Raw genomic sequence first — 26,244 nt, forward strand, 5'->3', positions numbered from 1 at the left:
TCCTTGCTTAAGTTCCTTCCTACTTTCCTTATATTCCACACAGGCTTCGGCTGTTCCCAGCCTCTTAGCCCTGACAAATGCCTCCTTTTTCTTTTTGACAAGGCCTACAATATCTCTCGTTATCCAAGGTTCCTGAAAATTGTCGTATTTATCCTTCTTCCTCACAGGAACATGCTGGTCCTGAATTCCCTTCAACTGACACTTGAGAGCCTCACACATGTCAGATGTTGATTTACCCTCAAACATCCGCCCCCAATCTAGGTTCTTCAGTTCCCGCCTAATATTGTTATAATTAGCCTTCCCCCAATTTAGCACATTCACCCTAGGACCACTCTTATCCTTGTCCACCAGCACTTTAAAACTTACTGAATTGTGGTCACTGTTCCCGAAATGCTCCCCTACTGAAACTTCTACCACCTGGCCGGGCTCATTCCCCAATACCAGGTCCAGTACAGCCCCTTCCCTAGTTGGACTGTCTACAAATTGTTTTAAGAAGCCCTCCTGGATGCTCCTCACAAACTCTGCCCCGTCTAAGCCCCTGGCACTAAGTGAGTCCCAGTCAATATTGGGGAAGTTTCATAGAAGTTTTCATAGAATTTACAGTGCAGAAGGAGGCCATTCGGCCCATCGAGTCTGCACCGGCTCTTGGAAAGAGCACCCCACCCAAGGTCGACACCTCCACCCTATCCCCATAACCCAGTAACCCCACCCAACACTAAGGGCAATTTTGGACACTAAGGGCAATTTATCATGCCCAATCCACCTAACCTGCACATCTTTGGACTGTGGGAGGAAACCGGAGCACCCGGAGGAAACCCACGCACACACGGGGAGGATGTGCAGACTCCGCACAGACAGTGACCCAAGCCGGAATCGAACCTGGGACCCTGGAGCTGTGAAGCAATTGTGCTATCCACTGTGCTACCGTGCTGCCTCCCATTTGAATGCCTCCCAGTTGAAGTCTCCCATCACCACAACCCTGTTGTTTTTACTCTTTTCCAAAATCTGTCTACCTATCTGCTCCTCTATCTCCCGCTGGCTGTTGGGAGGCCTGTAGTAAACCCCCAACATTGTGAATGCACCCTTCTTATTCCTGATCTCTACCCATATAGCCTCACTGCCCTCTGAGGTGTCCTCCCGTAGTACAGCTGTGATATTCTCCCTAACCAGTAGCGCAACTCCGCCACCCCTTTTACATCCCCCTCTATCCCGCCTCAAACATCTAAATCCTGGAACGTTTAGCTGCCAATCCTGCTCTTCCCTCAACCAGGTCTCTGTAATGGCAACAACATCATAGTTCCAAGTACAAATCCAAGCTCTAAGTGCATCTGCCTTACCTATTATACATCTTGCATTAAAACATATGCATTTCAGGCCACCAGACCCGCTGTGTTCAGCAACTTCTCCCTGTCTGCTCTTCGTCAGAGCCATACTGGCCCTATACCCTAGTTCTCCCTCAATGCTCTCACCTTCTGACCTATTGCCCCCGTGCCCACCCCCTGCCATACTAGTTTAAACGCTCCCGTGTGACACTAGCAAACCTCGCGGGCAGGATATTTATGCCTCTCCAGTTTAGATGCAACTCGTCCTCATATAGGTCACACCTGCCCCGGAAGAGCTCCCAGTGGTCCAGATAATGGAAACTCTCCCTCATACACCAGCTGTTTAGCCACCTGTTTAGCTGCTCTCTCTTCCTATTTCTAGCCTCACTGGCACGTGGCACAGGGAGTAATCCCGAGATTACAACCCTAGAGGTCCTGTCTTTAAACTTTCTGCCTAGCTCCCTGAACTCCTGCTGCAGGATCTCATGCCCCTTCCTGCCTATGTCTCTAGTACTAATATGTACAACGATCTCTGCCTGTTTGCCCTCCCCCTTCAGGATGCCCTCTACCCGTTCGGAGACATCCTGGACACTGGCACCAGGGAGGCAACAGAGGTGACTCTAGTCACCTCTTCAAAATATTCAATTGGATTTGGCAGGCACAAATTAGCAGCTGAAAATTTCAAGGTGTTTCATCACGCTATTCTTAGACTCAAGTAATTTTAAGCTAACTGCTTGATAATTCCCTGGTTTCCCTCTCTCACCTTTCTTAAATAGGGAAGTGAGCTGTGCAATTTTCAAATCCAAAGGAACAATTCCCGAATCAAGAGAGCTTCAGGAGATTATAATTAGTATATCTGCAATGTTCTCACCTACTTCCTTTAAAACCCCGGGGTGAAAACCCTCTGTCCCTGGGGGTCTGCTACTCTTTAGTACCATTATTTTTCTTGAGTTAATTTTGGTGAGGCCTTGACCCTGATTCAATATTAGTTTCCTTGGGATGACTGGCATGCTAACCTCTCCCCCTACTGCTAATTCTGACACAGGCTGCAGTTGATTGAAGGATTGACAGAAGGATGTCAGGCTCCTTCCCTTAAAGAATACTAATGAACCACTCAGGTTTCTAATACAATTTGGCAGCTTTGTCTTTGCGTTCATTTTTACTGATCAGTTGTTTTAATATCCAGAGCTTTTTATTATAAACTGAACTCAAATTCCCACAGTGGAATTTGAATTCATCATGTTCTCAGGATTATTAGTCCAGGCCTCTAGATTACCAATCTTTGTTCTCTTCCTTTATCTATCATAACTACCAAACTATTATACTCCATCAACCTCTATACTCCATATTCTACTGCATACACTATTGTCAGCTGAATGACATGACATTCCCCGCTGGGTCACTGTCTGTGCAGAGTCTGCACGCTCTCCCTATGTCTGCGTGGGTTTCCTCCGGGTGCTCCGGTTTCTTCCCACAGTCCAAAAATGTGCAGGTTAGGTGGATTGGCCATGCTAAATTGCCCTTCATGCCCAAAAAGATTAGGAGGGGTTATTGGATTACAGGAATATGGTGGAAGTGAGGGCTTCAGTGGGTCAGTGTTGACTCGATGGGCCGAATGGCCTCCTTCGAACAAGGGCCTGAATGTGGCGACTAGGGGCTTTTCACAGTAACTTCATTTGAAGCCTACTTGTGACAATAAGTGATTTTCATTTCATTTCTGCACTGTACATTCTATGTATGTAATCTATGTAGAACAGCTCTGGATTTGAAACAAAAAATTGCCAGCAGTTTTGAATTTAAAAAAAACTCCTTAAATATTGTGCAAATAAGCAAGACTACCATCAGCAGACTTAATTGCTAAAGCAAATTATAGAGTGCATCACCTGCTGTGCTGTGGCAGTCTCCAGGGATTTGTTCATGGATCAAAAAACCCTCAGCAACATTTTTGAACAACACCCTGAAGCAGCTACAAATTATACAGCATGCTGAATTTCAAAATGTCAATTATTGTGCATCAGTTTTTAAAAGTATTCAAATTGGCAAACCATAAAATCTGTTCAGCTAGATATTTCTGGTATTATTTTAATCACAAACTAGAATCATCAAAACATTACAGAAACTGAAAAAGCAGTATTTTCTTTGAATATTACGTTAAAACAAAAGCAAGGTTGCAGTATTTTCATGCAGTGAGTAAATTCATACCTTTACAAATGGGGCTGCCCATTTGCTCACACCAGCTGGGCATCTAAGGATATGATTCAGAAGAAAGAGGTGGTCAACAATGGAGCCAACTCTGTGTAACACAGGAACCTAAAAGGATTCATTATTATTAATTAACAAATAGCTTCGTAGTACAGATAGTAAGACAAGGTGATTTCTATAAATCACTACTAGAATGAAAGAAAAAATGTCACAAAAAAGTAACTTTTCTAATTGTTTACACCTGTGAAACAGAAGCCACCCGTTTTCCAGAATCTCTTCTGGGGCCTCAGAATTTGACCACACATCGTAATGATTTGGATGAAGGAATAAAAAATTCCACATCCAAGTTTGCATAATACACTACATTAGGAGGTGTGGTAAAGTTGTATGAATCGAAGGAGGAATTTATCACTGGGCATTAACGGACTGAACGAGTCATCAAAATCATGACAAATGAAATTCAATGAGATTAAGAGCTGCAGAGGAGCAATGGAATTTAGGTGTCCATGTGTATAAATTACTGAAAGACAGAACATAGTAACATTGATTTTAAAAAGGTTAATGGAATGTTGCTCTTTCTTGTAAATGAGCTAGAATATAAAAGTGAGGAAGTGATGCCTCGACTGTAGAATTTTGATCAGAACGCTTTGGATGTGCAGCATTAAATTTTGGGCACCAAGGAACATACATCAGTCTTGGAAGGTTTACAGCACGGATTCACCAGCATGGTATCATGCCCCATATCATGACACTGCATAAATCTGGTTTTTGTTCTCTCACATTTTGGAAAGTTGAGGTGTGATGCAAGCAAGAAAATCATAAAAGGGATTTGATTGGGTAGAATCAGAGAATTATTTCCTCTGAAGCAAATTGAGATATAAGGGAGCAAAGAGTGAAATCAAGAAGCTGCTTCTGCTCAAATTCAAAACTCCTTTCGCTAAAAGGATGCTGTGTCAATGAAATTTTCAAGACTGAGGCAGATTTTTGTTGCTTAAGGATATCAAGGGTGAAGGAACAAGGAGAGTTAAATGGAGCTGAAGCACAGCGATGATCTAATTGAACTGCACATTTGCGATGCTTTCAACAGTTTTAATACAGTGGAGATAGGATTTTTTCCACTATTGTGGTTCCAATGGAAAGTTATTTCTCAGTTTTTGTATTTTCTCCACAAAACTGCAGTCTTGCAACACAATACACAAATTGTATATATAATATATATATATTTCTAATGGTGACGAATATTTAACAATTAAATGTGAGACTAGCGTAAGTCAAGAAATGGATGTCAAATGTTGAGCATTGCATACAATTAGTATTACTAGTGTCCAGTGGTGATGTACGAGGGTAGAAGGAGGAAGAAATTGAAGCATTAAATTCATCCACAGCAAGACAGTATAATTATCAAAGACATTTTAAAGTTCAGTATTATAATTCCATACCAATTTCTGTAGCCAGAGAAGAACGTCACTGTGGAATTGACTATCTTCATTTGTTCTTCGGGTAAAAGTGAAGAGTACACTGATACTTTCTTTTAAAAGTTGCAGATCTGAATGGCTGCAATCCACTTCTTGAACATCTGTACGAAATAAGAAATCTGTGAGGGTGTTACTTGGCTGTTCGCCATAATTTGAAAAAAATAAGTACTGGTAATGCAAAATTGCATTTTCACCATATTTATTATTTCAAATTAAAGTTAAAATCATATTTAAAATGGTAATTCCATTGTAAAACTGACAGAGTTTTATTCTATATTTGCTAAACTTACCATTTCCATGAGTGTACCTATGATTGACCGTAGCCAATACATTAAGGCAATATATCACGTGTGGATATATGATAGAATTCTAAAAAATAATTCCTATCCAAGGTGGATCTATTGTTACTAATAACCTTTAACAGCAATACATCAACTGCTAATATTAAAATGGCACAATAACACGAATACCAACAAAAGTAGGGGGGAATTCTACCAACTGCTGATGGAATGAAGAAAGGGTGCATGAGGCCAACAACAGAAAGTTATGGGAAGATTGCAGAGCTGGAACCGGTTACAAAGATGGGTTGACTCCATCTTTGTTTCAGATGTTGGTTGACCCCATTCATTTCCAGAATTTTTATTTTTATTTCCCATTTCCAGGATTTTATTCTTCTTCACAGAGAATTCTTGCCTTGAAATCAATACAATCAGACAATCGGAGGAGGTACACTTTTAAGATTTAGTGCTGTTGAAAAACTCTGAATGGATTAAAATCAAGTGTGCACCGACTTATTAATTTAGCCTTTACTCTATTTGTTTTCAAAGGAATTTGGTAGATTTTATTTATTTTTTTAAAAACTGGAAATCTAGAGAAATAAAGATAGAAAATAGTTAAAATGCACAGCACCTGCCTTAAGTGAAAGGACAGGTTAGCATTCTGGTGTAAACCCTTCAGTGCACTGAAGATGTACATGAACTATTGACTCATGATATACTAACCTCGTCTTTGCAGAACTGCTACTGCTCTAAATGCTGAAGAGCTGTTCAACAACCTGAATATGTAAGATTCCACCTGTAGACGAGAAAGCACTGAGGTATAGGCATGTAAAGCCAGTGTTTGATGCAAGTGATCCGCCTTAATATTCAAAGTCCTTTGCAGCTCTCCAAGAACCAAATTGTCCATCTCCACAATCTGAAATCTATGATAGGCTGTAACTTTTGCTTGATCAGCACAAACTCCCTATAAATGAAAAAAAACACAAAGTGATGTTAACAACGGAGGAAGCCAGAAGGTGTCGACTTCCATAAAGTAACAGTGGAATTATACAATACCAGTACAGAATGTATTTTAAAAAAAAAGTCAAATACATTTGAACATGAATAGTGTACGGAAAGAAGCCATTTAATCCTTGAGCATAATTGCAAAGACCATGTGCACTATTGCGGACACTCCCTCCTTTTTGTTATGGACAGGAGGAAGTTCAGTTCAAACAGCACTGATTTTTCTTCTCAGCACCCCATCCGTAAACAGAGGTGTTTAGATTTTTTTGTTAAATAAGCTGTGGCATATTTCCCAACCTGTCGGTTAGTGTGATCTGATTTCCACTAATAACCTCACAGCAAATGCGAGGTAGGATTAACTCAGGTTAGTTTATTGCACACGTTCAAAAACTGCGTCTAGGAGGGTTTGCAACTCCCCCCTCTGCAGTCATATAACAAAGGGATAGAGAAAATAAGGTTTTATGGTACAGAGACCATGGGGAAAATAAATATTGGTTCATGTGAGATTCAGAGTCCAGAAACAAAGTCCAACGACAAATTCATTCATGGTGACCTGTGGGTTGAAAAGTGTGTGATGAATGCTTTTTAAAAAAAAAATGTTTTTATTGGTTTTCACATTTTATGTTATACATTTCAGTTTGTGTGTTAAATTGCGAGTTTCATTACAGCATATAGTATCAAGCAAAAGCAATCATGGAAAGATTAAAATTTACAAAAGAGTGATAAACCCTTGAGCGAGAAAGAAAAGCAAACAAAGATCACTATAAATATTTACATCTCCACTAGTTCCCCCCCCCCCCCCCCATCTGTGGCTGTAGACCCCATTTGGCCAATTTGCCTCAGCTACCCTCTCCAGTGTTGGCCCGAGCGTGTATTAACATTTGCACCCCCCCACCCTCACCCCCTTCTTCTGCCGCTCCCGCCCCCGTTCCCTTCCCCCTCCGCCCCTTCCTTTTCCTTTATGTTCCATTACTCGTCTGCCTCACCCCCCCCCCCCCCCCCTCCTCCCTCCGCTCTACTGGTTGCTGACTACGAACAGGTCTTGGAACAAGTTAGTGAATGGCTTCCACGTCTTGGGGAAGCCCTCTTCTGACCCACAGATGGTGAACTTTATCTTCTCCAGTTGGAGGAATTCTGCCAGGTCGGACAGCCAGTCTGTAGCTTTGGGTTGTGCTGCTGATCGCCAGCCAAGCTGGGTTCTTGCAGGCGATTAGAGAGGCAAAGGAGAGGGCATCGGCCCACTGCTCCCCATCGGGTTCTGGCTGCTCTGAGACACCAAAGACTGCCACTTTTGGGCATGGCTCCACCCTCACCCCCACAACCTTGGACATTCCCGTACCAGCCTCCCCGCACAGGCGCCGGAATGTGGCGACTAGGGGCTCTTTTAACTTCATTTGAGCCTACTTGTGACAATAAGCGATTTTCATTTCATTTTCAAGAGGGTCATCCAGAACACGACAAATCTGGGGCAGGCCCAGAACATGTGGGTGGCCAGGCCTCCCTGGCATCGTTCGCATTTATCCTCCACCTCCGAGAAGAACCTGTTCATTCGGGTTCTGGTTAGGTGTGCTCTGTGCACCACTTTTAGCTGTAATAGGCACAGCCCTGCACACATGGAGATGGAGTTTGCCCTCTGTAGTGCTTCGATCCAGAGAACACCCTACTTCTATGCCTAGTTCTTCCTCCCATTTTTCCCTTGTCTTATCCAGGGGGGGAGCATAGCTCCTCCACAGTTGTCCGTACAGGTCCCCAGTTCCCCCGCTTCCAACAGTCCTGGCATTGATTCCCTACGGAGTAAGTTTCTGACCTGAAAATACCTCATTTTATTTCCTTTAGGTAGTTGGAACTATTCCATTAGTTCCTCCAGCTAGTCTGTCATCTGCATACATGTCGCTAACCGTCAGTGTCCTCTCGTCTTGTCTCCACCTATTGAAGGTGGCATTCATTGTTGTGACCGTGAACCCGTGGTTGTTACAGATGGGAACTATTCCATGAGTTCCTCCAGCTAGTCTGTCATCTGTATACATGTCGGGAACCGTCAGTGTCCCCTCGTCTTGTCTCCACCTTTTGAAGGTGGCATTCATTGTTGTGACCGTGAACCTGTGGTTGTTACAGACGGGAGCCATAGTGGATATTTCGGTTAGGCCGAACTGTTGCTTCATTTGATACCACTTTCGGAGAGTGGCCACCACCACTGGGCTTCTTGAGTGCTTGGTCAGAGGGGATGGGAATGCGGTCGTGACTCAAGCTCGGAAGGATGTCCCTATGCAGGAACTCTTCTCAATCCTCACTAATTCCGTTCCCGGTTCCTTCACCCATTCCTTCCTTCTTCTTGCTGTGGCCGCCCAGTGGTAGAACTGTAGGTTTGGGAGGGCCAGGTATCCCATACTTCTTTTCCTTTGTCGTACCCTTTTTTTGGACCTCGGGTTTGTCTCTATGCTCTCTGTCCCTCTGGATACCTCTCCAGCCTTTTGCCGTTCTGAGGGTGATAACCAGTGGCTTGTTTGCCAGGACAAACAGCAGTGGGGACTGCTGGCATCCCCGCCTTGTGCCTCTGTGCAGCTGGAAGTATTTAGAGCTGGAGGTGTTTGTCCGTACGCTCATCATGGGAACTCTGTACAGTAGTTTCACCCAAGCAGTGAACCCTGATCCATGCCTAAACCGCTACAGTACCTCCAAGAGGTGCTTCCACTCGACTCTGTCGAAAGCCTTTTCTGCATCCAGGGAGATGATCGCTTCTTGTGTTCTCTCCCCAGAGGGGTCATTATCATGTTCAGCAAGCGCCTGATTTTCAATGTTAGCTGCCTGTCCTTGACAAAACCCATCTGGTCCCCCGCGCCACCTCTGGTACGCAACTACGCAGCTCTCCAACTACCTAGCCTGAGATTGTTGCTCGGATTTTTGCATCCACATCAGTCGGGTCTTTGTCTTTTTTGGGTATCAACGATATTGAAGCTTGTGCTAGTGTTGATAGGAAGGGAGCCCTTCCCAGCCAGTCTGTGAACATCTCCCGCAAGGGCGGGGCCAATGCTGGCACTAATTTTTTGTAGAAGTCCACTAGGAATCAATCTGGCCCCGACGCCTTCTCGTCTGCATGGAGTTGATACTCTCCATGACTTCTCCCAGTTCTAATGGTGCTTCCAGACACCGTCTCCTATCTTCCCCCACTACTGGCATGTCCGAGAAACTGCTTCATCCCGTCGTCTCCCTCGGGGGGCTCGCAGACGTACAGTAGAAGGCCTCAAAGGCCTTGTTGACCTTTTTCGACTCAGCTACCAGCCTGCCGCTGTTGTCTTAATCTGCTCTACTTCCCTTGAGGCTGTCTACTTTTTCCACTGGTGGGCCAAAATGCAACTGGCTTTGTTACCATGCTCATAAAAGGCTTTCTTCATGGGGAGCAGATCAAAGTCCATTTGTATCTTTTTCATCTCTGCCAGTAGCTCTATGACAAGCACCATCGGTCCACCTCCAGTCTGGAGTCGACCAATTGTTGCCTAGCCGCCCTCTCCTTCCTATCTCTGCGCACTTTGTACATAATTTCTCCGCTAATGACTGCCTTCAGTGCCTCCCAGAACTTGGCCTTGTGATATCATTTCGCAAAATGCCTTATTGGCAAGGGCGGCCATGTCCAACCTCCCATCCATTTAATGTGGAGCGTGGTCAGAGATTACGATTACAGAGTATTCTGCTCCTACTACCCCTGGAAGCACTGATTTCCCCACTACAAAGAAGTTGATCCTAGTGTTGACCCTGTGTTCCTGGGAGAAGGAGAACTCCTTCTCCCCTGGGTGTATGAAACTCAATGGGTCCAATACCCCCATCTATTCCATGGACGTGACTAGTTCCTTCGCCATGTTTGATTTCCTCCCCCCCCCCCCCCCCATTTTGGGGTTTTATCTCTCTGCCCGTGGGATTTGTACACGGTTCAATACTCACCCCCATGACCCTCCCCCCATTTTGGGGTTTTATCTCTCTGCCCGTGGGATTTGTACACGGTTAAATACTCATCCCCATGATGTGCCAGTTTGTGTCTATGTCGGGAATTTCTGCCATGGTCTTTTTCACAAATTCCATATTGTCCCAGTTGGGTGTACACGTTTAAGAGGACCACTGATCCCCTTCCATGACTTACCATCCACCATGGTCCGTAACCGACCTCATCGCTGTAAATGCTGTGCTCTTATTGAGCAGTATGGCCATCCCCTTAGATCTCGTCCCATGGCATGAATGGTACATCTGTCCCACCCAACCCTTTCTTACCCACAGTCGCTCCTTCTCAATCAGGTGTGTCTCTTGGAGGAAGACTATGTCAGCTTTCATACTTTTCAGGTGAGCGAAGACTCTGGATCTTTTCACTGGGCCGTTAGTCACCTGGAACCTTAGGGGACTTATTTTGATTGTGTGTGTGTGTGTGGGGGGGGATCTGTCCCCTCCCTGCACCTTGTGGGAGAGCCCTTGTACTCCAGGGTTCCCCTTTGCTTGGGACTCTCCAAAGTGGCTGTTTGTAGTGCCTTTGTGTTCCTTGCTGCATATGCGATTTGTAGTAGCCAGCCTGGAGCTCTTCCCTGCCCTTCCCCCTGTCCTTCTACTACCTCTCTGAGTCTGTCTCCCTTCCCCCCTTCCCTCCCTGTTTACCCCCCATTTGTAGTGCTCTCCCCCCCCCCCCCTCTGCCTGCCCCCCCCGTCGCCAGGCACTCTCCCACCAATGGGAGATGTGCCCCCACCAGCCCCCCCACCTTCCTCCTCGCCCATACTTCCTGGTGCTAGCCTACCCGTTAGTGTGGTGGCCCCACTGTTGGGGTCGATCTATACCTTCCCTCCCCCCCCCCCCCCCCCCCCGCGACCGCTGCATTTTTGGTCCCCCTTCTTCCTCCTCACCCCCTCTTGCTCCGTGCTGCTCTCGCCCCCTCCTTTCTGAGACTTGGTTAAATGTTCAAAACAAGGCGGTATAGTCCTGCGCAAAGTTTCTCAATGTCCCAATATGTAGGGGTATCTGGTTCAACGTTGGTTTTGTTGTTATCGTTCCAGCTCCTATTTGTGGGCGAACTCATCCACGTCCGCCGGTGTGCTGAAGTAATATTTCCTACCCTGGAAAGTCGCCCTGAGCGTGGCTGGGTACAGCATTCCGAATCGCACATTGCAAAGGGCTGTCTTGGGTTTGTTGAATTCTGACCGGCACTTGGCCAGTTCTGCCCCAATGTCCTGATACCCCGGGATCAAGTGACCCCCGGATTGAGTGACCCTCCCAGTTGCAGGACCTTGTCTGTCTTACCCAGTTCACGATCCTTTCCCGGTCTCAGTAGAGGTGCAGCTTCGCGATGATGGCCCTCAGTTGTTCCCTTCCCACCAGGTTACATCTGGTCCACATATTCTGTGCGGTTCCTGCCCTCGGTTCCCTCCGGTCGACCCACTTTGTGGAGGTTCTCGCATTGTGGCCGATTTTACAGGTCCACGATTTTCCCCCCGAAGTGTATCTTGCATCGTCACCAACCTTGCCATTTCCGTCTCTAATGCAGCGATCCGGTCGCTCTGGTCGGTCGTGGCCTTCTCTAGCTCCCGCCGCCTTTCCCAGTGCCACCTGCAGGATAATCAGCGCATCCGCCACATTGCCGTTGCCCTCAATCCGTCTTAATGGTCTCCTTTGGATCCTAGAGTTCCTGCGTAAGGAACTCCCTCTATCCATTAGTCAGGGTGGTGCCCTCATGTGGCCTGGCGGTCCTTCTCGTTTAGGCGTGGCTGGGACCTCGCCCGCTTGTCATCTCCTCATTCCCTTTCCAGGCTTCGCCTTCAACACCATAATCCCAACCAAGCTCACATCAAAGCTCCAACACCTAAGACTTGGTGCCTCCCTCTGCAACTGTAGCCTTGACTTCCTGACCCATAGACCACAATCAGTAAGGTAAAACAACAACACCTCCTCCACGATAGTCCTCAATACCGGGAACCCGTAACGTTGCGTAATTAGTCCCCTCCTGTACTCTCTATATACACACACGACTGTGTGGCAAAATTTGGCTCCAACTCCATCGACAATTTTGCTGATGACATGACCGTTGTGGGTCGGATCGCAAACAACGATGAGTCAGAGTACAGGAGGGAGATAGAGAACCTAGTGGCATGGGGTAACGATAACAATCTCTCCCTCAATGTCAGCAAAACTAAGGAACTGGTCATTGACTTCAGGAAGCGAAGTATCGTACACACCCCTGTCTGCATCAATGGTTCGAAGGTAGAGATAGTTGACAGCTTCAAATTCCTAGGTGTACACATCACCAACAATCTGTCCTGGTCCATCTACATCAACACTACCACCAAGAATGTACATCAGCACCGCCACTTCACTAGGAAAACTAGCAAATCCAAATTGACTCTGAACAATTTTTACAGGTGCACCAGAGAAAGCACCTTATCTGGCTGCATCACAGCTTGGTATGGCAACTACTCGGCCCAAGCCCAGAAGAAGCTACAGAGTTGTGAACATAGCCCAATCCATCACGCAAACCCGCCTCCCATCCATTAACTCGGTCTACACCTCCCACTGCCTTGGGAAAGGGGCAGCATAATCAAAGATCCCTCCCACCCGGGTTATTCTCTCTTCCATCGGGCAGGAGATACAAAAGACTGAGAACACGCACTAATAGGTTAAAAAATCAGCTACTTCTCTGCTGTTACCAGACTCCTGAATGACCCTCTTATGGACTATACTGATATCTCCATGCATCCTCTCTACTGAGCCGTACTACACTCCTTTTGCTTCACCCGATTGTGTATTTATTGTATGTCCTATGTTTTTTTCATGTATGGAACGATTTGTCTGGGCTGTACGCAGAACAATATTTTTCACTGTACCTTGGTACACGTGACAATAAATCAAATCCAATTCAATACAATTTCAAGTTTTCAGGAGGAGCAACACATTTTGTGCGTCTGCTCAGCAAATTTTCTTCACCAGAATCTCCTGTGTGAGGAATATAATCCATTTTTTGCTTCCAGTAATGATATTAAAACCTGGATTAAGATGCATAGAGACAGTATGCCTGCTAAAGCTGTGATTAAGAGGTCGCAGAAGTGAGGTAATCATTGATTTGGTAGGTGAAATGTTCTGATAATAGATTTGAGAACTAATTACTTGTTTACAGCTAGCTAGTGGAATGTTGTTAATGTTTAAAGTCAACCAGGGTGTAGATAATTTATATGGGTACTGTGTCTGGTCCTGGCTAAACAGATCATGGGACATCTTGTGGGAGGAGACAGAAGAATGCCTTATTTTGGGTACAGAAATGTCTGAAAAAGTTAGCTCTGCCTCGGATTCTAATCTGACCAGAGGGTGATTCAGTTTTGGTTCCGAAATGTTCCATCTCCTAAGATCCTGTGCAGAGAAAAGCACATAACAAACCAGGTTGTTAACTTTATTCAGGAGTAGTATTTGAACTATATTGGTTTGGTTAATTGGAGTATAGTGGTGGGTTTAGGGAGTGATAAAAGAAACTTTAACTTAAGAGCTGTTGTAAATGTTAACTGGAAAGCTGTTAATGTGGTTAATTTTATGTTTAAATTAAAGTTTGTTTTATCATAAAACAAAATCTATTAGTCAGTGTTATCACTCCTGTGGTGCAGTAAGCTTCCCTCACAGCTTTAAAAATTGGAAATAGTTGGGGTCTCGTCGAGGATCCTAAGAAAATAGCCTGTAAAATTATCTTTTCCAGTGGTGTTGACGTCACAAGATGAATGAAACATGCAGTCAGTTTTGTAGGTGAGGATACAAAACTTCCAGAAAAGTCAGGTCAGATGGCGACCAGTTGTCCAGAGCTTGCTTTGGTGTGGCCTGCCAGTCACATGTTAAACAGCACACAGGAGCCTGCAGCTCAGGAAGGCAATATTAACCTGTTCAACAAGCCAGAGTCTTAGGTCATGTGACTATACCTGTCCACAATGTCTTCAACAAAAGGTGTTTACCCAGTGTCTGGAATGTGATGCATGTTCCAGGCTGATAATGTCTCTGCCATTACGGGTTAAAAGAGGTGGTATTTGACTTTCGGTGACGACGGTGTAGTCAAACGTCAGGTGGCTCCTCATTTTTTAGCAAATACTTGCCCAGAAAAAACAATTTGTTCCCCAAACATTAATAGGATGGGGGAAGAAAGAAAGAGGAAAATGACTGGAAAAAGCCAGTCCAGGGGCAGCACAGAGACCAGGAGTGGAAGGGCCCTGAAGCCAGTCGGACGAGCCAATCAGCGCACGAGGCGGCAGAGCTCAGGTTTTGCCAGAGCGAAAGGGGCAGACCATCCTGGCACAAGGACTAAACCCTCCCTCACCAGTGGTGGGTAACTGGACGGCATCCCTCTCAGGAGGCACTGAAGGAACGCCAGCAGGAGATTAAAACGGACATAAAGGCCGCAGTGAAACACGCGGTGGACGAAACTTTGGTGCAGATGCAGATCGCCCTGAGAAGAACCGAAAAGAAACTGGAGGCCCAAAATGCAACCATCAAGGACCTAGAGAAAGCAGTGACTGATCAGAGCGATCGGATTGTGGCACTTGAGAAGGTGTCGAGGTTGGTCACAATACAGGGCAACCTGAGGGAAAAGGTTGAGGACCAAGAGAACTGGTCATGGAGGCAGAACTTGCGGATTGTGGGCCCACCAGAGGGAATCAAGAGCAGGAGCCCTCGAACTACGTGACCCAGATGCTGGGCAACCTGGTGGGAAGGGAGACGTTCCCCAACCCACCAGAAACAGACAGCGCTTGCTATTCGCTTTGACCGAAATCCAAAGCTGGTGAACAACCGAGGGCAATAAAGCCAAACTGAATCAGTACCAGGACCGGGAAGGAATTTTGCGCTGGACCAAGAACTGCAGTGGGAAGGACATAGAATCAGAATATAACAGGAGGGTTATAACTGGAGTTGACCTGGCCAAGCACAGGGCGGAATTCAACAAGGCAAAAGCCATGCTGTACAAGAGCGGCATACGATTTGGTATACTGTACCCAGACAGGCTCTGGGTCACATATCAGGGCAAAGAACACTTCTTTACAGTCCCTGCCGAAGCAGACAAGTTTGTCTCCGAGTGCGGACAGGAGCAGCAACAACAGGGGAAATGGTAAAGAGCCCTTGGCAAGGAACAACAGCGCGGCAGCAAACCGACATGGGCGGGGGGGGGGGGGGGGGGGGGGGGGGGGGGGGGGGGGGGAGAACCTCTCCCTCTCTCTCTCTCTCCCCCCCCCCCCACCCAAATGCATCCTGATCGATGAACAGCAAGCTGCCACTCGAGAGACCGCTTCACGCGGGAGAATGCGGCTCCATTCATGTAAACGAGGGAGCAGCAGCAGGAAGGCGGAGAGACAATCGGGACAAGTGCAGGGTAAGATGGGGAAAGAAAGGGCAGAAATCACAGAGTGGGCGGAAGAAAAACGGGACAGTAACTCCCAGGAGGAGGGTCATCACAATAATAGGAAAGCTAGCACCCGGAGCATGCAATAGATAGAGGCCGCGGCAGACCCCCAAAGGGGGGACAGCGCCTGGCGGGGTGGAGTGGGGGGAACAAATAGCGGGGATGGGGACGCAAAAGGGGGAAAAGAGCTGGGGAAAGGGGGACATAGGGAAAGAGAAAGAGGAGCGGAGCGAAAGTGACAATAGGGCTACAGAGGGCCGCAACCAGGGGCAAACCAGCACTGCAAGCAACCATGTGGTACAATCTCTGGGCAAAGGGAGATCCAGGAGTGCAGGGTCATAACCACATGGCGGATGCACAGTTGGCAGCCATCTTGGACGACCCCCTAACAAAGGGAAACCCCAGAGGGCAGGGACGCGTCCACCAGATAAGTATGGTTAATCCCACAGGAGCGGGGAGACAGACACCCCCTATCAGGATAGTCACCTGGAATGTTAGGGGACTTAGCGGCCCAGTGAAAAGATCCAGAGTCTTCACCCACCTAAGAAACACGAAAGCCAACATAGCCTTCCTCCAAGTGACACACCTGAGAGAGCAGGACCGATTGCAGGTAAGGAAGGGCAGGTGGGACAGACCTACCATTCCTGCTATGGGACGAGGGCCAGGGGGGTGGCAATACTAATCAATAAGAGGACGAGGTTTAAGGCAACAAAGATGGTTACAGACCCAAGGGGACAGTACGTCATGGTCAAAGGGCCCTAGACGGGGTACCGGTAGTACTCATCAACGTGTATGCTCCCAACTGGTGAGGTTGGTTGTGGACGACACACAATTCATAAAAAAGACCATGGTGGAAATCCCCGTGGACCCTTGGGAGGTTCACCCACCCAGAGGAAAAGGAATTCTCCTTCTTCTCCCCAATACATAACATATATTCTAGGATTGACTTCTTTGGGGTGGGGAAATCGGTGCTTCCAGAGCTGGTCAAGGCGGAACACTCTGCAATCATCATCTCTGACCACACTCCACTTTATATGGATGTGAGGTTGGAGACGGGCAGTGCCCAACTCCCCACATTGAGGTTGGACACTGCCCTACTGGCCGACAAGGCCTTCAGCAAGAGAGTATCACGGGCCATAACTGAATATACAACAACAAAAAAAAATCAAAACGGGGAAGTCTCACCCTCCAGGTTCTGGGAGGAGCTAAAGGCTGCGATTGGAGGGGAAATTATCGCCTTTAAAGCACGAAGAGATAGGGAGGAGAGAACGGCTCGGCAGCAGCTGGTCGACTCCATACTGGAGGTCTCTTTAAGAGCACAATGTGCAATTGCTGTAAATAGACAAACCTCTGGTCAATTAGCAGCTATATCATGCTACTGAGAAATAGGCATTGCTTGTAAATCTCAAACTCCAACCAGGAAAAAAATTAAACTTTCAGTCCAATTTTGTCACAATAGCTACAGGAACATGCCATTTAACTCATTTTGCTTGAATGAATACAAGCTCTTAAATGGGAGCCTTCCTGAAGCAGCTCCCTGTCCTTTCATTGCATCATTTAATCCAAAACCCTTTATAAATAACATTAGTCTTGCCTCAATACTCACTTTTGTTAAACTCTAACCCAGCCTCTTAATCCTCCCAGGATAACATTAGAGTACCGATACATATAAAACGGAAATAATCTTGCATTACTTAGCCTCTTAAAGCTGTTCAAAACTTTGAAAAGCACAATTAATCATTCATTAATTTCCTCTATTCTGGTGCATAAAACAACAAAATCTTTTATTCCTGGTGTTATTCTGGTGAATCTTCACTACACGCTGTCTATGTTGCTCTTATCCTTCCTTAACAGAGTAGTTAACCTTCCTGGGTAATTCTACATTGGCTTGTAGAAGGAAGCTGAAGAATTTGGACCCAAGTTCAATTCTGCATCATGGATCATCTGCTTCAGGGGGCAGCATGGTGGCGCAGTGGGTTAGCCCTGCTGCCTCACCGCGCCGAGGTCCCAGGTTCGATCCCGGCTCTGGGTCACTGTCTGTGTGGAGTTTGCACATTCTCCCTGTGTTTGGGTGGGTTTCGCCCCCACAACCCAAAGATGTGCAGGGTAGGTTAATTGATCATGCTAAGTTGCCCCGTAATTGGAAAAAATGGGTATTCTAAATTTTTTAATTTTAATGGATCATCTGCTTCAAAAACCAGAATGCAATCAAACCCAACTCCACATTAGGGAGGCAAGCAATATTCCACTGAAAGAATCAACAACTCAACACATGAACTTTAATTTTGTTAGCAGCCCAAACCCATATTTATTGGTAATGAAACTGGCTCCTTGTAAAAGCTCTACCTAAGAAGAATGCCAGTCTTCACCAAAAATATCTATGGCGGAGAAATGGAAAATAGCGACATCACACTGTGCGAATGCAATTAGGGAAAAGGTAAGCCTGGGGGTGACGCAAAATTCCATAACGCTCTGATGCTTTTGTTACTCTATTCATAATTGGCAGACCAGAAGGAGTGTATGATTGATTCTCTATTTGAACGGTGGCTGCACCATTTTGACAAACATGTTATTGAGAGGCAGTAGTCACCTTGATTGATGATACTTGTGTTAACTTCATGTACTTGGCTTCTAAAGACAGAATCCATTGCTGTTTCCAGTACTGTAAATTCACCTAAGCGGCAGCTGCAACGGACAGACTTTTGGAAAATAGTTGGTGCCTATAAAATCTCTTTCATGCCCTACTTCCCCATTAGAATGGAATTATCTTCCAAATTTTTCTGTTAATTTTCTCTTGATTCTTGCTCGGGCATGATTTTACATGGGCTGGCTGCCTTTAGTTCATGCGGAGATGGTCATTGCCTGGCACATATGCGGCACAAATGTTAGTTGCCACTTGTCAACTCAAGCCTGAATATTGTCTAGGTCTTGCTACATTTAGACATGGATGGCTTCTGTATCTGAGCTGTGAATGGTAAACATGGTGCATCCCACTTCTGACCTTAGGATGGATAGAAGGTCATTGCTGAAACAGCCGACAATGGTTGAGCCTAGACCACTACCCTGAGGAACTGAAATGTATGACCTCCACCAACCACAACCATTTTCCTTTGTGCTGGATATTACTCCCGATTCCATTGACTTTAGTTTTGCTGGCACATATTGGTGCCACACTCAAGTGAAATGCTGCCTTTATGTCATGGACAGCCATGCTCACCTCGTCTCTGGAATTTAGCTCTTTTGTCCATATTTGATCCAAGGCTGTAATGAGGTCAGGAGCCGAGTGGCTCGGGTAGCACACAAACTGAGCATCAGTGAGCAAGTTATTGCGAAGCAAATGCTGCTTGATAGCACCTTCCATTAGTTTAGTGATGATTGAGAGTAGACGGATGGGCCGGTAATTAGCTGGGTTGGACTAGTCCTGCTTTGTGTGTGCAGGATATACCTAGGCACTTTTCCACATTGCCAGCTAGGCCTCAGACATTCACTCTTGTTTCTCTCTCTAGATATTACCAGACCTGCAGAGCATTTTCACCATTTCAGTTTTCATTCAACATCTCAGCTCAATTCAATCTTCAACAGGTGTTCACATTTGTTCCAACAGAACAGGGAGAAGACAGCTGGAGCTTGGTAACGAGCAATAAGGTGACTTGGCAGACTGCCATGGGAATTGGGATCATTGTTTTTTCTTAGCTCTGTCAAACCTAATTTTTATTCCTCAAAGTTCTGTCAGGACAGAAGTAAAAGTTGAAGTTTTTAAAAATGCTTGGCTCAATGACTGTTAAGAATAAATCCAAAGGCTAGCATATTAGATTTGGAAATAGAAAAATAGAAAGTAATATCCCTACTCTTGCCATTTTTACATTGATTTGCATCCATTTAAGAACTGGAATTCTGTGTTAGGAGTACTTTCTGTAGTCTTTTAGCCAGCGTGAAAATTCCAATAATTTTAACATACTAGTAAATACTTTGGGTCAGTAGTCTAAAAATGGAAAGATACCCAATTATTTGGGTGTCAATCTAATTCATTTTAGAAATACAGAACATTTCAAATACTTCCATATATTACATTGGAATTTTAATTCATACTCAGACCACGATTACATTTTCAATGTCAGACTGAAGACTTTATTGTTTTTGGAGCAGTTTTTAAAAATATATATATTTTTATTCTCCTTTTTCACATTTTCTCCCGCATTTACACCCATCAACAATAAACAATAATCAGCAAGATATGTCAATCCCCATAATAACGATCCCATCCGCCCACCAACCCCCAAACATCAGCCCGCATGTTTACATAAACAAATGACAAAATGGAATCAGGGATTACCCATAGTCACCCTTAATCTACACAGCCCCCCCCACCCCCCCAACTAATGTTCGATGTTATCCAGTTCTTGAAAGTGCATAATAAATAGTGCCCATGAATTGTAGAACCCCTCCGAGCTTCCCCTCAGTTCGAACTTAACCTTCTCAAGGGTCAAGTATTCCAACAGGTCCCCCCGCCATGCCAGGGCACTGGGTGGAGAGGCTGCTCTCCATCCCAGCAGGATCCGCCTTCGGGCGGTCAACGAGGCGAAGGCTATGATATCTGCCTCTGCACCCGTTTCCAACCCCGGCTGGTCCGACACCCCGAATATGTCCTCCTGGGGACCCGGGTCCAGTTTCACACGCACCACCTTGGAAATTACCCTCAACACCTCCTTCCAGTACTCCCCTAGCTTTGGACAGGACCAAAACATATGAACATGATTAGCGCCCCCCCCCGCAACGCTCACACACATCCTCTACTCCTTCAAAACATCGGCTCATCCTCGCCCTCGTGAGGTGCACTCTGAATACCACCTTCAGCTGTATCAGCCCCAACCTCGCACATGAGGTGGAGGCATTCACTCTCCGGAGCACCTCACACCAGACCCCCTCCTCTATAACCTTTCCCAGCTCTTCCTCCCACTTTGCTTTGATCCCTTCCAGCAGTGCCTTATCCTCTTCCAAAATAGCTCCGTACACCGCTGACACTGTCCCCTTCTTCAGTCCCCTTGCCGTCAACACCTCCTCCAGCAATGTGGAGGCCGGTTCCTCTGGGAAGCTCTGTATCTCCTTCCTGTCAAAATCCCGAACCTGCATGTACCTAAACACTTCTCCCTGCTCCAGCCCACACTTTGCTTCCAGCTCCCTCAATCCTGCAAACTGACCCCGAAGAAACAAATCTTTTAGCGTCTTAATCCCCTTCTCTTCCCATTTCCGAAAACTTCCATCCCACCTCCCTGGCTCAAATCTGTGGTTCCCCAGAATCGGCATTTCCCTTGACCCTAAACCCAACCCGAAGTGTTGGCGAAACTGCCTCCAGATTTTCAATGAAGCTATTATTACCGGACTCCCTGAATATTTCCCCGGAGCTATCAGGAGCAGCGCCGTTGCTTGTGCCTTCAGCCCCGACCCCCTGCACAAACTCTCCTCCATTCTGACCCACTGAGAATCAACCCCTCTGACCCAGCTCCGCACCTTCTCCACATTCGCCGCCCAGTAGTAGTACAACAGGTTCGGGAGACCCAAACCCCCTGCCTGCCTTCCCCTCTGTAGCAGCACCTTTCTCACTCTGGCCACCTTCCCTCCCCATATGAATGAGGTAATCCTTCCCTCAATCTCCCTGAAAAAACTTTGGCAGGAAAATCGGTAGGTATTGAAAAATAAACAGGAATCGCGGCAACACATTCATTTTAACCGCCTGTACCCAACCCGCCAGTGACAGAGGAAGGCCGTCCCACCTTGCCAGATCGGCTTTCACTCTCCCCACCAAACTAATGATGTTGTACCTGCGAAGCCTCCCACACTCCCAGGCAACCTGCACCCTCAGATACCTAAAATGAGTCCCTGCCCTACGGAATGGCAGCCCCCCCACCCCTGCCCCCATCCCAGACACCACAAAGTACTTACTCTTGTCCAGGTTCAACTTGTACCCCGATAAAGACCCAAATACCCGCAGTAGCTCCAATATTCCTCCTTGGTTCCGTACTTGGTTCCGACACATACAGCAGCAAGTCGTCAGCATATAAGGACACCCTATGCTCTATCCGCCCCCCCCCCCCCCACCCCCCCACCCCACACTATTCCTTTCCATGCTCCCGAACTTCTCAATGCGATGGCCAACGGCTCAATCGCAAGTGCAAACAGCAGGGGGACATCCCTGTCTCGTCCCACGGTGGAGAGAAAAGTATCTCGAACTGATATTATTTGTGTGGACACTCGCCTTCGGCTCCTTATATAATAGCTTTACCCAGTTCACAAACTTGGTCCAATCCCAAACCGCTCCAGCACTGCCATCAGGTACCTCCATTCTACCCGATCAAATGCCTTCTCGGCGTCCAATGCCACAACTACCTGTTTCCTTCCCTTCCGCCAGTGCCATAACAATGCTCAAAACCCTCCTTCTGTTCGAAAACAGCTGCCTCCCTTTCACGAACCCCGTCTGATCCTCCCCTATCACCTTCGGAAGGCACTCCTCCAGCCGACCCGCCAGTACCTTCGCCAACACTTTTGCGTCCACATTCAGAAGTGATATGGGCCGATACGACCCACACTCCGTCGGATCCTTATCTTTTTTTAGCAACAGTGAGATCGATGCCTGCCCCAAGGTTTGCTGCAACACCCCTTTCCATATCGCCTCCTCAAACATCCCCACCATCAGGGGTGCCAACCTATCCTTAAATTTTTTATAATATCCACCGGAATCCCATCCGGCCCTGCCACCTTCCCTGACTGCATCCTCCCAATCGCATCCTTTATCTCCTGCTCCACTATTGCTCCTTCTAATGTAGCCCTCCCCCCCCCTCCCCATGCCTTTGACACTGCAATTGCAGAGTATTCCGACCCCTTGACTCCAGCCAGCAAAGCCTTCCCCACCACAAAAAAGTCGATCCGCGAGTATACCTTATGGACCGCTGAGAAAAACGAGTACTCCCGTTCCCTTGGGTGCACCCCTCCCATTTCCACCATTCGCCCAGCCAGCGCCTTCGCCCCCCCCCCCCCCACCCGATGGGACCAGCGAGCACGGCCGTGATCTGTCCAACCTTGGCTCCTGCACCAAGTTCCAGTCCCCCCCCACAATCAGCTCATGCGTGTCCAAGTCGGGAATAGCCCCAAACACCTTCCCCGCGAATCCCACATCGTCCCAATTGGGACCGTATACACTTAACAGCGCCACTAATCTCCCCTCCAATGCCCCTGTCACAATCACATATCTACCCCCCTGATCTGCCACACCTTCTCCATCTGGAAGTGTACCCTTTTGCTGACCAACACCGCGACCCCTCGAGCCCTTCCATCAAATTTAGAGTGAAACATTTGGCTAACCGAGCCCTTTTTAAGTCTCACCTGGTCCTTCACCCTGAAGTGAGTCTCCTGCAGCATTGCTACATCGGCTTTCAAACTTTTAAGATGTGCAAGCACCCTTGACCTCTTGACTGGACCTCCTAGCCCTCTCACGTTCCACGTGACTATCCTTACTGGGGGTCTCTCCCCCCTCCCACCTTTCTTATCCACCATCACCATACCACCGGGCCCTGCCCCGTAAGCCTGACCCGCCCCTGTCCATTGTTAACATCGAACCCCTTCCCCCCCCTCCCAAGAACCCCCCCTACAAAAACATCCCCAAACATCCATCCCTCCACCCCCTCTTGCTCGCCTCGAAGGCCCATTGAAGCCTGCTATCCAGACTCCAACGACCGCAGCCCTCCTCTCACCTCACTCCCGTTCACTAACTGACTTTAGTTAGCTTGCGTGGGTGGCTCCCCCCGCCAAGACCTCTCGACCCCTTCCACCCAGTCCCAGAGAAAGAAACACCAAAACAAACCCAACAATCCAACCCCTACAATTCACTAACATAACATTTAACCGTCGCAACACAGAACGCCATTAACTTGAACTGTGTAACAATGCAAAGAGAAGTAAATTTCAATACAAATCAGTAAAAAGAAAGTTGTAACATTTGTACATTTTCCAGCCGCTCAAACACAGTCCAAGTCTCTCTTCCAGTTCCGTTCTTCACATCTGTCCCAAGCCTTCTGCCCTCACGAACGCCTCAGCCGCCTCCGCTGTCTCAAAATAAAAGTCTTTGGCGTTATATGTTACTCTCAATTTCGCCGGGTACACACCAAATCGCACCCCCTTCTTGTACAAAGCCGCCTTCACTCGCCCAAATGCCGCTCGTCTTTTTGCCAACTCCACCGTCAAGTCCTGGTAGATCCGAACCACAGTACCATCCCACAGCACCTCACGCTCCTGCTTCTCCCAGCTTAATACCTTCTCCTTCATGCAAAACTTATGGAAGCAGATAATTACTGCCCTTGGTGGCTCGTTCACTTTGGGCTTCGGCCTTAATGACCGATGAGCTCGGTCTAGCTCGTACAGGGTGGGGCTCTCACCCTCCCCCATCAGCTCCGCCAAATTCTTAGCGAAGTATTGCGTTGGCCTTGGGCCCTCTGTCCCTTCGGGCAAGCCCACAATTCTCAAATTGTGCCACCTTGAGCGGTTTTCCAAGTCTTCCAGCTTTGCTCGGAGCCCTCTGTTAACCTCCACCACCCTCCGCAGCTCGTCCCCCATCGAGGTGACCTGGTCGCTGTGTCGTGTCACGGCCTCCTCCACCTCCTTCACCTTCTCGCCCTGCTCTGTCACCTCGGCCAATGCCTTTGCCACCTCCACCCTGACCGGGCCGATTGCCTCCTCCACCAATGACCTCAACACGACCGCCGTCTCTTTCCTCAAGGCCTCCATGTGCCTCACAAACTGTTTTTCCAGTTCCACCGCCATCACCTCGGTCATCTTCTCCACCGTAAGTAGAGCGGTCCCGCCTTGCAGTTCGGCTTCCGCCATCCTGTCAACACTTTTGCTCGTCTTCTCCTTCGGCGGCAAACCCGCGTTTCCTCCTTTCTTCGACGCTGCTCTTCGCATCCTTTAGCAGCTTATTGTTTTTTTAGCTTCTTTCTTTTCTCCTCTCTCCCCCTTCACCCTCCTGTCCTTCATCAATCTGACTTATTCTTTTTTTGAAAAAAAAAAGGGGAGAGAAGAAAAAAAAACCTTCACCAAACTTTCTTCAGCCTTCTTTCTTTCTCCTCTGCATTTACCCAGAGCTCCCCTGGGACCAGGCTTCAACCTTCTTTCTTCTTCCTAGGTGGGAGCCATCCGACGTGGAGCACCCTCCCTACATAGTGCCCTGGCCTCGGGCCTGCCGCCTCGCCCTCCTCCTTTTTGGAGCAGTTTACTAAAGTTTATGTAAACCAGCTTGAGTTCTTCCATATTGTCACCCCGTACCTCAGCTGTGTGTGACATGCTTTCAAACTTTCCACTCGACATTAAGAGCTTTTTGAGTGCATGGGACAGAACAAATGTCATCCTGATAAAATGCCAGCGATGGCTTAGAACCTGTACATCAGAGCTAGCTGGTGGAGTTTCTGGAGGATGTACAACTGTGAGCAGACCTTTGATGGTCTTGTGTCTGGAAAGACAAGTGACAGCCCGAAATTCATTGACACAGGTGACGAAAAGAAAATTTGCACTACAGTAAGGAAAATTGAAGCCTCTGTGGACTGTCCTAATTCTAGCCCCTATTCGAGCTCTCTGGAGATGGAATCTAAATAACAAATAAAATTGCCCAGTTATACATTATTGGTTTAAAAAAAGGATGAACCTAATCGGACGATCATCACCCCATTAACTGCTCCGACTAACTACGATGGTTTACACACTAAACATGCAGGTGATAGCAATGATCTACAATGGTTGGAATATATATCCCACATCTGGGGTGGCACAAGTGGTTAGCACAGCTGCCTCAGCACCAGGGACCCAGGTCCAATTCCCGCCTTGGGTGACTTGGGAGTTTGCACTTTCTTTTTTTTAAAGAAAACATTTTATTGATGCATTTGTAAGTTTCACAATTTAACAAATTAACATTCTAACCAGCCTAGCGGCCCGCCACGCGCAACATTACAATAACATAACCAACTAGCCCCCGTCCTAGCTCCTAACTACCCATAGATTCCCTGTCTCTTAGTTTACACTGCCATGCCTCTCATTTTTCTCCCCCCCGCCCTTCTCTTTCCGCTGACGTTCAGTTTTCCTTAAAAAAGTCAATGATTGGCTGTCACCTCCGAGTAAACCCCTGAATTGAACCTCTCAAGATGAACTTTATCTTTTCCAGCCGGAGAAACCCTGCCATGTCACTAACACACACTCCTGACTTTGGAGGCTCCGAGTCCCTCCATCCCAGCAAAATCCGTCTCCGGGCCACCAGGGAGGCAAAGGCCAAAACATCGGCTTCTCACCGCGCCCCCCCTCCCCCCGCCCCCCGGATCCTCCGATACCCCAAATATTACCATTTCTGGACTCGGAGTCACCCTCCCTTCGTTTTTGACATCACCTTATCATGTAGTCCCCTTAGGGGGAGGCGAGGAAAGCTTGGAACCTGCCTCCGGCCAAAGTCCCGTACCTGCAGGTACCGAAACCCGTTCCCACCCGACAACTCAAACTCCTCCTCTAATGCCTCCAGGCTCGGGAAGCCCTCCTCAAT

At 47.2% G+C, this 26,244-nt stretch overlaps 1 protein-coding gene across 6 annotated transcripts in view; it reads right to left on the bottom strand.

Moving 5' to 3' along the window:
• The window catches only part of epg5 (ectopic P-granules autophagy protein 5 homolog (C. elegans)), a 269,249-nt gene that overhangs the window by 224,312 nt on the left and 18,693 nt on the right, over positions 1–26,244 (bottom strand). For 5 of the 6 annotated variants that reach the window (XM_072497130.1, XM_072497128.1, XM_072497131.1 and 2 more), the window contains exons 3-5: positions 6,001–6,241; positions 4,964–5,118; positions 3,525–3,632 (exon numbers count right to left, since the gene is read on the bottom strand). In XM_072497130.1, the coding sequence (XP_072353231.1) occupies positions 3,525–3,632; positions 4,964–5,118; positions 6,001–6,241 (504 nt within the window). The remainder of the gene's footprint in view (positions 1–3,524; positions 3,633–4,963; positions 5,119–6,000; positions 6,242–26,244) is intronic. The other variant, XM_072497129.1, reaches the window with a different exon arrangement.

The sequence above is a fragment of the Scyliorhinus torazame genome, chromosome 3 (assembly GCF_047496885.1).
Source record: "Scyliorhinus torazame isolate Kashiwa2021f chromosome 3, sScyTor2.1, whole genome shotgun sequence".
Lineage (NCBI taxonomy): Eukaryota > Metazoa > Chordata > Chondrichthyes > Carcharhiniformes > Scyliorhinidae > Scyliorhinus > Scyliorhinus torazame.